The sequence below is a fragment of the Phalaenopsis equestris genome, unplaced genomic scaffold (assembly GCF_001263595.1).
Source record: "Phalaenopsis equestris unplaced genomic scaffold, ASM126359v1 Scaffold000507, whole genome shotgun sequence".
NCBI lineage: Eukaryota > Viridiplantae > Streptophyta > Magnoliopsida > Asparagales > Orchidaceae > Phalaenopsis > Phalaenopsis equestris.
In genome coordinates, this window is record NW_018164947.1 from 1,774,536 (window position 1) to 1,785,651 (window position 11,116).

Here is an 11,116-nt window from a genome sequence, read left to right on the forward strand (position 1 = left end):
TAGTGATGTAATCCTCTTCCTTCTCACTCTATTGAAATATCAAAAAAAAAAGCTAAGCAATATTTAGTTTCAAAGGCAGAGTTTGAAAATTAGACTAGGATAAGATCCCAATGATCTCTCCCAGCTAGATGATAAGGTCAACCAATATTTATTTGAATTTTGGGGAATTGACATTTGCCGTAGAGGCTTGAGCCCACCGGTTGATTATCTTCTAGGCTCAATACTTAGGAACATTGTCAATTAAAGACATCATTCATATGTGGATGAAAGTTGGCTGAATATATTGAGTTGATGAGATTTGGTGTTACATCCCTTCTTTCTCAGAAGAACCACGTAATGCAATAATTGGAATGTGTACTGGAGTAAGTCTGTTATCATATACTAAGAGTCTATATTTTGTATGTCAGGTCTTGTTGCTTTCTATATAATCCACCACATTCGAAATAGATAAACCACTATTTATTCTCTAATCATTGCTAATACAGGCAACAAAAATAGAAGCATTTTTTAAGGCTTTTGATCGGTAGTTGAAGATTGAATTGCATAAAAATGTTATAAAATTAGATGCATCAAAGAAGCGTAGCATTTTAAAGGAACAACCAGTTGTGTGGATGATTAATGATTGTTCAACCTATACAATCCTGTCGTATGGAGAAAACATGGTAGTATAGTACGGAGCACTCAGAATTATTTTGATTAGTTATTTGATAAACAGTCATTGGTTTGATTTTTATCATATATTCTCACCCATGAATCATTCATTTTGATTACAAATCAATAAATTTAGAAAAGGAGTTGACAAGAAAAATTTTCCATCCTCATTTATCACGTAAAATATATATATGTGAGGGTATCTGATTCAGACCATAGATCAAATTATGATTGGAACAGAGGTTTCTAGATTGACTAAAATTGGACTAAAAACAGTACTTTTGGTAATTTTCATATTAGCAAACCAATATGAGATTCGGACTTGATGATATACAAACAAGAAAAGAATTTCAAAAATATATTCAATACTATGAAGAGATGCAGGTTGAAAAAAAAAAGTTGTTAAAAAATATAAAAGTTTTTTCTTATAAAAAAAAAAGTATAGTCAACTTCACACAAAACTTTTAGAATATTATAGCCGCTGTTCTTTGAGAAGTAGAAACCCATGTGATATAATTAGGAATAAGGTCATTTTTTTCAAAAAATATTACTTAGAAAACATTATTTCTTTTAGAAAGGTACTAATTAGGAATAAGGTCATTTTTTTCAATAAAAATTACTTAGAAAACATTATTTCTTTTAGAAAGGTACTATAGTAAATAGGGGTAATAAGATAATTAAAAGTTGCCTATAAAGAAAATTGGCTACCCAAGTTTCCACATGCAAATACCTAGTCTAAAAGAGGTCAAATTCCATCCAAAACTTTACCTATAGCTGTTTTATCCCCAGTTAAAAATTATAGAATGTGATCAAGATTTTTATTGTTTTTGAACAAAGGCCATAGGATGATATCGAAAATAATTGTGGGTATGAATCCTAGCCAAATCTTCTTTCCATAATTTCTTTATACTGGTTTCTGTGTTGTTCACCTTTGTGGTAAATTTTAGCGTTTCTATGAAAATTTGCTGGAGATTTTCAACTTTTTAGGTTTGCCTTGCTCTGTCTTTTAAAAGAGTGTCAAAATAGCATCAGAACTTAGGAAAAAATGCCTCCCAGGAGAAACCCACCTTAACAAAACCAAGAACTAGATATAAAAGAAATGTTTAGGCACATCCAATAATTGCAAACAAGATTAGTAGTACCGAATGCAGGAAATAGAATCACGATCTTTCATTTGGATGATCATCATTTAGACCGTAAGGTGGAAAACCCTTTCCATCAAGGATTTCAAGAATCGTCTAATCAAGGCAAATCTTATAGAAGGAGGAAACCCATTAGACAAATCAAGATTTTGGGGATAAAATTGATATTCATGATTTCAAGGATGGTCCAAATCCCGGTGACTTTAGAGATTGGCTTGATATTGTCGAACCCGTATTTGATTATAAAGATATTCTTAATAATATACACGTCAAATTAGTAAAAATTAAGTTTAAGAAAACTATTCTATTTGGTGGGAGAATCTTAAAAGAATGGGGACAAATAACGGCAAAATAAAAATCATCACAGGAGAAAAACTGAAGAAGTAACTAATAAAACAATAATATTTACAATCTCAATTCAGACATGATTCCTTCATTAAACTTCATAATTTTCAACAACGAAATTTGTCAGTAGAAAAATATATAGCTAAATTTCAGCTTATGTATAAATATGATCTTGTTAAATCCAAAGAACAATCCGTTGCCTGATTTATCGGTGGATTGCGTCCAATCATTGTAAATATCATACAACTACAACAATTTTGGATCTGATTTGATGTTACTAAATTACCTCTAAGGGTACAAATATAGAGAGTAAATACTATTAAATTTTTTATCAAATTTAGGATAAAAATTTCAAAGAGCTAGTAAGAAAACTGGCGATGATACCCACCACATGCCTCCAAAAAATAACCTTCCTAAATATGAACAAATATCATGAAGCAATAAAGCTAGCCCTTCCAGTACTAAAAACTTACAATATAAAAGCTTCTAATGCCTGTAATTTGGGCACATTGCATTAATTTATCCAGACAGACGTGTGTCCTTAGCATAAGAGACCACAACCGAGGAAGAAAAAAAATTCAAAGATACACTTGGTGATGAAAACGAACACTTACGTATGCAGAGGAGAGAGAACTTTTTGTGGTTCAAAAGGTATTGAACACGACCGTAGGTCCAGAGCTTGATTGATACCGGAGTTAACCCAATCACAATGGAACAGGAATATAATTGTCGAAAACTCAAACGAATTACAATAAAGATTCTTAAAACAAGAATAAACAACACAAAACACAAATGACCCTTCTAGAGTGAGATCCATAGTGGTGAACACCAGCTGAACAGCAGGTGAGAAGGCTTACTTGGGCTTGCAGCAGCAGCGGGAGGTGTGGGGTGGCAGCAACAGCAGAAGAGCTGGATGTAAGTGCGGCTGCAGGTTTGGGGCTAGAGAGGATGCAGCGGGAGGTGTGGGGTGTAAGTGCGGCTGCAGGTTTGGGGCTAGAGAGGATCGTGATAGTAGCAGGAGATGATTGGAGAAGGTTACGAGAACAGATGGAGGCACTGGAGAGAGTTGCAACAATGGCAGGGGGTGTTGGAGAGGGTTGTGGTAGCAGAAAGGAAGAAGCAGGGGTGGAGCCAGGGAAAATAGGAAGGGAAGGTGCGCAGATAGGATGGCAGCGAGCAAGGATAGGAAGAAGCGAAGGATTACGTGGGGATAATCACCACCGTCGAGAAGTATAAAGCCAGAGCACCACCTATCCACAGATAAAACCATAGCAAGGAAGAAAACGTTAATGGCAGGAAATCTGAAAACATAACTTGAACTCTAACAAGGAAAACACACATATATATATAATATGATATCGGAGTTAACCCAAACCAAGGAAAACACATATATATATATATAATATGATATCGGAGTTAACCCAAACCATAGTAGAAAAATATATATTATTACCAAAAAACAAATAGGCGGTTACAATGAACACTGTAGAAAAGAAAATTACAACAAACACAACACAAACTCACATTAAGGCTCAACCCATGGGTTATGGAGGTCTGATAACAAAGGTAGATGGATGAATAGGGGTTGTAGGTGGTTGGGACAGCCAAAAGAGGGATTGGAATCGCGTTGGCAGTGAAACGGAATACTAGGACAGCAACGCAGCAGGTGAGGTGGCGAGCAAAGCGGCGAAGCGCAGTTAGAAAGGCTGGAACAGCCAAGCGACAGCAGATAAACACTAAGATTGTTGCTTTCCGGATAACGACAGCAAAGGGCGCGAAACATGGGGGATTGGAGGCTGATTGGCGGCAAGGGACGGCTGTCCAGAACAGCGGCCGCGAGCAAGCATGAGAGTACAGCAGTGCAAAATAGCAATAACAGGGAAGGATGACAAGGAGTGGCGAGGTCACACAGCCGAAACACGACTTGGAACCCTAGAATACAGCCTTCGAATGGAAGAAGAGAGGATGGTGGTTGTCCCAATACAAAACATACCAAAAACTACTAATTCAACCCCTAATACACACATGTAGGGAAGGACTAAAAATAAATGAAGAATGATAGGAAAGAATGAATAAGAAAGGAAAACGGGACTGTTTTGACGGCCCGACTCATGTCTCCCGCTCTATGTTTCCTTGTAGTATTGTAGCAGCTACAGTACCGCAAGAAAAGTGTGCGGGATAAGGCTTCCGCGTCAATCTGTCGAGGTTAAGAGAGCTTCGACTTCATTCGCCGAAGCTTTTGGCTCTCTTTTTACATCCAAGGCCAGTCTCGTTGATGCTCCTTTCAAAGTCTGCAAAATGCTTGCTCGAGGCATCATAATCTCATATATTGTTGAAAGGTCCATTACATCTGTCACTACGTTCTCGAATAGTTATTATTACCTCTGTCGGAATCTCTAACTTGGGGTCAACTGGAATCGATGGTGTCTCTTCCTCGATGGCTGAAAATTGAGAATCCTCTCTGATGTATGTATCTTCCGGATCACCATTTCTCTTCAACTGGAAGCCAGTCCTCCTGCTTGTGTCCTCACTGTCTTTAGTGTCTATTGTATCATTAACCAATTTTTAAAAAACGTCTTGCTCCGTGAAACAGATCACCCCGTGGTAATGCAATCTGATTCAACATGTCCAAATCCATGGCACTTGTAACACTTCCTGGCTATAACAGATTTAAGGGTGTGAATTGGGTCCACCTATTCTCCACTCTGACTCTGTTTCCCTCAGACAGAGCCAGATTGGATATTATACTGGGTGTATTTCTCATTGTAAGACCCTGAGGTGGTTGAGCGTTGCTTGTAAGATGTGTGGGCCGCCCGATGAAGCTAGAGTATGAATGGTTGGTAGGAATTGATGCTGGATCTCCCACTTCATCTTCAACTTCTCAAGTTTTCCACAGGTTGGCTTTTCTCTCAGTCTCCTCTGATACTGGATTCCAAAGTGTCGAGGTTGATCTTCTACATCAGTAAAGTTCTCTCAATGGAAGAGACTTGGATCCTCATCTTTGGCTCCCCTTCAACACTTCTGATCCCGATCTAGGGTAATCTCCAATTGTATTTCATCCTCAATGTCGACAAGCATCCAATGAAGTTGGTGGATCTCTCATTGTATCTTCTCTCGGAAAAATGGCTAGGGTTCAGGAATGGGAGGTGAAAGAGGGTAAAAATAGCTTATTTAAGGTTGCTGATTTTGAAAATCAGCGAAGGGAAATTAGGGTTAGGAATATGTGGTAGTGGAATGAGTATTTGGCGGTAGGAAAAAAAAATTTGGGTTAAAGCGACGAGGCATGTCTTCTACATCACTAAAGTCCTCTCAATGGAAGGAATTCAAATTCTCGTCTCTAGCTCCCCATCGACTCGCCCGATCTCGATTGAGGGTAATCTCTCATTAGATTTCATCCTCAATATCCACAAGCCTCCGCTGCAATTGGTTGATCTCTCATTGTATCTTCTTTCGATTAGGTCCAGACGTGCATCTCCTTAGTGGCATGGGTAGGTCTTAGGGTTAGGAGGTGAAAGAGAGTAAAAATAATTGGTTTAAGGTCGCTGATTTTGAAAATCAGCAAGGGAAAATTAGAGTTAGGGATATGTGTTAGTGGAAAGAGTATCTAGCGGTGGAAAGAAAATTTTTGGGTTATGACTAATGCTAGAAAACCCTAAGATATGATTAGGATTAAGCTAGCTCTGATACCAATTGATACTGGAGCTAACACAAACCACGGTAAGAAAAAATATATTATTATCGAAAACAAGAAAGCGGTTAAAATCAAAACACTAGAAGGAGATATTACAACAAACACAACACAAACTCACGTTGGGGATTGACCTATGAGTGGTGGAGGTCGGCTAGGTGGTTGGAGAACAAAGGCATATGGCTGAAATAGAGTTGTAGGTGGTTGGGACAGCCAAGGGAGGGGTTGGAATCGCGTTGGCGGTGAAGTGAAATACCGGGACAACAAGGGCAGCAGGTGAGGTGGCGAGCTGAGCAGCGGCGCTCAGCTAGCCACTGTAAGAAAGGTTGGAATAACCAGTGGATTGCAGAAAAACAACAGGTTTATAGTTTTCCAGATGATGGAAGCAAAGGGGACGAAGCGTATAGGCTGCAGGGCAGCAAGGGGCGACTGTCCATAATGGGGGCCACAAGTAAGAATAGATGGAATGAGAAGACTGCAGTGAAAAAAAGCAGCAGTAGGGAAGGATAACATGGAGCGGCAAGGGCGATGAGGAAAGGATAAAGCACCTACTGGGAACTAAGACGTAGTCGAAGCATCACGAGGAACCCTAATATACAGCAATCAAAGAGAAGAAAAGACGTCGACATCTGTCCCAATACAAAACACACCAAAAATTACTAATTCAAACCCTAATGCACACAAATATAGGGAATGATTAAAAATGAACAAAGGATAAGAGAAAAGAAAGAATAAGAAAGAAAAACGGGATTGTTTTGCTAGCCAGACTCCCGTCTCCCCCTCTATGTTCTCCAACAGTAATGTAGCAGCTATAGCATCGCGAGAAAATTGTGTAGGAAAACGTTCCCACATCATAATAGTAGATAAATAGGAGGGGGAGAGCCCCTGAAACTCTTGCACCTGTTCCTCAGTATCCTCACCAATCTCTGATGTCAGCAGAAGTGCTACCCAAGCTAGGGTCGGTTGGCCTTTGCACACCCTAGCTAAATCGGTCAAACTTCCTTCAGCCTGTTCCGCCAAGGCGAGCCCCGTGTCAGTCTCCCTGGATTGGGAAAGCTTCGACCTCATTCGCGGAAGCTTCTGGTTCTTCATTGTAGGAAGTCATGTTTGCCACGTTGAAGGTAGCTGAAATGTTGTAGTCCCCTGGTAGGTCAATCTTGTAGGCGTTGTCGTTCAGCTTCTTTAGGAATTTGAAGGGTCCATCTGCACTGGCCTTAAGCTTGTCGAAAACCCCTACTAAAAAACTTTCTTTCTTTAGTAGGATCAACATTACGGCCCATTCTTGAAAAGACAACTTTTTCAAGTCTTGTTGGTCTGTGATTGGTACTTGTGGTTCTGCTTAGTAATCTCCTTTCTCACCTCTTCGTGTAGCTTCTGAAACTCTTGCACCTGTTCCTCAGTATCCTCACCAATCTCTGATGTCAGCAGAAGTGCTACCAATTTAAGTGGAGTGAGTGGGTTGCACAATCTCAAATGGTATGCATGTCATGGTCAAACTTGTAGATTTTTTGCAAGCAAGTTCGGCTTGAGCTAGAATAAAATGCCACTATTCGATATTTTTTTCACACAAAGCAAGTCGGAAGATCCCCCAAACTCGTATTCACCAGCTTTGTATGACCAACGGTCTGAGGGTGAGCTCCTGAACGGAATTGAAGCCTGGTGTCGAGGTTTTACATTGGGTCCTCCATAAATGACTCAAAAATTCGGCATCTCTAACAAATGTGATGGTCCTTAGAATCCCATTTATTCTCAAAAACTTACCTAAAGTACAAATCAGCAACATGCAATGCATCCTGCGTCCGGTGGCAGGGCACAAAGTGCACCATCTTCGAGAATCTATTCACCACAACCATCACAGAATTCTTCTTCCGCTATGTTCTCGGGAGACCCACGACAAAGTCCATGCCGCCATCCACCCACGGGGCCTCCAGTATTGTCAAAGGAACGTATAATCTTACATTTTGTTCCTTAGTTTTGGCCAAATGACAAATTCGACATTGTTAAACGCGTCGCTCAACATCTCTTATCAGTCAAGGCCAATAAAAGTGCTCCCACGTGTGCAAGAGTCTAATCCCTGTCAAAATGTCTTGCAAGTTCTCCAAAGTGGCTTTCTTGAAAATGGACTCTTAGCGAACATCTAAGAATGCACAATTTATTCTAGTGGAACAGTTAAGCATCATCACTATGGTACAGCTCGGTAGGCATCTCCTAACACTACCCCCAGATCACTCTGATATCTTCATTTGTCTCGTATAGCTCCTTCAATACCTCAAAACCTATGACTCGAGTTTGTAGCGAAGCGATCAACAAGTGATCGCGGCCCAGTGCATCTGCTACTCGGTTTTGGTTTTTCGCCGTGTGCTTAATCAAGAACAAGAACGACCATAAGAACTCTACCCAAGGCCCGTGTCTGCCCTTCAGTTTTCTATGGTTGTTCAAAAACTTCAAATCCTCACTATCTGTGAACAAAGTGAACTCGCTCGTCTGTTGATAGTGAATCCAGTGATTAAGAGCTCCTAAAATTGCATGGAACTTGTCGTGATTTGAATATTTCCTCATGTATTCATTCTACTTCTCACTAAAGAATGCTACGGGGTGGCCTCTCTGGCTTTATACTTCTCTGATCCCCACAATGGAGGCATCACACTCCACCTCGAACCACTGATTGAACTCTAGTAGTACCAAAACTGGTGTCTGGGATAATTTGTCCTTCAGCGTGTCGAAACTGGTCTGAGTTGCATCTGTCCACTGGGCAGTCATGGGAACGTTAATGGTACTAAAACTCCTGACAAATCACCTATATAATGATTCTAGCCCAGAATGGTCTCGATCTTTGTAGAATCCATCAAGACGCCTGCACAAGATACAATATAGCCTAAGAAACATACATGTGCAATCAAAAAGTGGTATTTTCTTAGATGAGCGTATAGCTTTTCTGATCGCAAAACATCAAAGTCTGTTCTTAGGTGATGTAAGTGCTTCACGGATTTGTTGTATACCAGAATATAGTCAAAGTACAGCACTACGAACTTCCCGATGTGAGCCCGGGACACCAGATTCATCAATGTCATAAATGTGTTGGTGCATTAGACAACCTGAAAGGCATTATTGTCCACTCGTATAATCCATCTCGAACTTTGAAAGTAGTTTTCCACTCGTCCCCTAACCTCAATCAAATTCGGTGGTACCCGCTGCGAAATTCGATCTTGCAAAAGATAATGGCTTTGTGCAATTAATCAAAGGGATAGTCAAGACAAGGTATAGGGAATCGATATTTGATAGAAATCGTTTAAACGACTCAAACATCAATGCATATTCTACATGATCCATCTTTCTTAGGCACCATCAGGGCGGGGACATCACATGGGCTAGTACTCTCTCTGACCAAATCTCTCGCAACGATATCTTGTGCCTGTTGTTGTAAATCCTCGTACGCCATAGGTCTCAAACTATAGGCAAACTGATTTGACAACACTTATCCGGAAATTAGATGTATGTTGTGATGAATGCCCCTCAGTTGCGGCAATCCATTTGAAATATTATCGATCATCACATTTTGAAATTCACGTAGTAGCGGTTGTATAGGTGTCTGTATCTCAACCTCCTCCTCAATTCCCTCTAGCAAAACCAAAGTCATTGCCACTGGAGCCTCTCGAACCGACTTCAAGAAGGTGGTTCACGGAACTACCATCTTCTCTTTGATGTCTACTCTCACGTCTTTGATGAGTAAAAGCGTGATGCATCTCCCATTCTTTTCAAAATGAATTATGTATTCTTGAAGCCATCGTGTTGGGTTTTACGATCGAATTGTCATGACTTCCCCAACACAATATGACAAGCGTCCATAGGGAGCACGCCGCACAACACTTGCTTCTGTTACTAATCTACGACGGAAACTCAACCAAGCACTGTTGATCGAAGTGTATCTCATTCTCCTTTTTCAACCAGAAAAGAGAGTAAGATTGAGGGTGCTTCTATGTCCGACCCCATTTTCTTTACCATCATAATGGATACTACATTCTCACAGCTCCCACAGACGATAATCAGACTGCAGACTTTTCTCTTCACCATACATTTAGTGCGAAAAATACCGTGCCTCGGCCATGAATGACCCTTCTCCAGCTCTTTTCATGTGACTCTCCTTACAACCAACATATCTCCCTTATCTCCCTGGAGCTGAAGTTCCTCCTTTGGAGCCTCCTCTGCTTCCTCTTCCTCCACTTCCTTGACGACACTCTGCTCCACGAATGAAACAACACATTTCATGAGACAACTAGAGGTTATTAGTGTGTAGTAGTGGCATCTGAAACATCTCCTAGCAAGCACTGCACTGGGTGAGCTACCCTTTCAGAATTATTTTCACTCAAATCTGTCTTGTCACTTCCTCCAGGTGAACCCTTCCTCGCAGCGGCAGTTGTAGGTGGTTGTTTGCTTTGTTTTTGTTGTTTTTTCACCTTCGAAGCTAAAGCTTGAACATATCTCGATGACCAGAAGGCTGCAGTTTGACAATATTGCTGATAGCGGGCTTCAGACCCTCTAGATAACAAACTAAGGTAAGTTCCTCAAGCTCAACCAACTCATACTTCATCTGCAACTGATCGAAATATGTTGTGAACTCCTCCACCAATAGATTTCTACTATAGATTAAGGAGTCTTGGAAACATATCATGGTCGTTATGGACTGTTAGGTATTTTCTCTACATCTCCTTCCCCATTTCTCCCATTTGGTAATCTTGTCAGCACCCTCTCTTTTTCTCAACCTCTGCAAATTTTTCCACCATAAGGAGGCATTCTTTCTCAATTTGATGACCACAAGTTTTACCTTTTTATCCTCTAGCACTTCTTCGTATTTGAAGATTCTCTCAATAGACTGCAGTCATTAAAAAAAGAAGTCGGGATTCATACCTCCATCGAACTCCGATAGATCCAGTTTTTGTTGATTTCTAATCTCTACCACCAAGCGTTCTCCCTTTCTAGGGTTGTATACAAGGATAGGTTGTGCTCTAACTATATCCAGCTCCGAGGTGGTGATTAACTCTGTTGATCCCTCCTTCTACCTCCTCCTCTCTGTTTTCCAACCGCCGCCCCTCCCACCTTCCCTTTTTCTGCTTCAAGGTGGTGATTACCTCCGTTGATCCCTCCTTCTACCTCCTTCAAGTTTTCCAGCTGCCGCCCCCTCCCACCTTCCCTTATTCAGCTTCCAACCGTCGCCAACCCCACTATCTCCTCCATGTTTCCAGTCGCCACCTCACCTTCCCTTATGCTTCCAACCGTCGCCAACCGCACTCTT

At 40.7% G+C, this 11,116-nt stretch overlaps 1 protein-coding gene across 1 annotated transcript; it reads right to left on the reverse strand.

Annotated features, from left to right (window-relative positions):
* Nucleotides 1-8,040: 8,040 nt before the first annotated feature.
* LOC110028264 lies at nucleotides 8,041-8,586 on the reverse strand. The gene is made up of 2 exons (XM_020730034.1): nucleotides 8,443-8,586; nucleotides 8,041-8,310 (listed from the first exon to the last, which is right to left on the reverse strand). The coding sequence occupies exons 1-2, from the start codon at nucleotides 8,584-8,586 to the stop codon at nucleotides 8,041-8,043; spliced, it is 414 nt and encodes a 137-aa protein (XP_020585693.1).
* Between the last annotated feature and the right edge of the window lie 2,530 nt (nucleotides 8,587-11,116).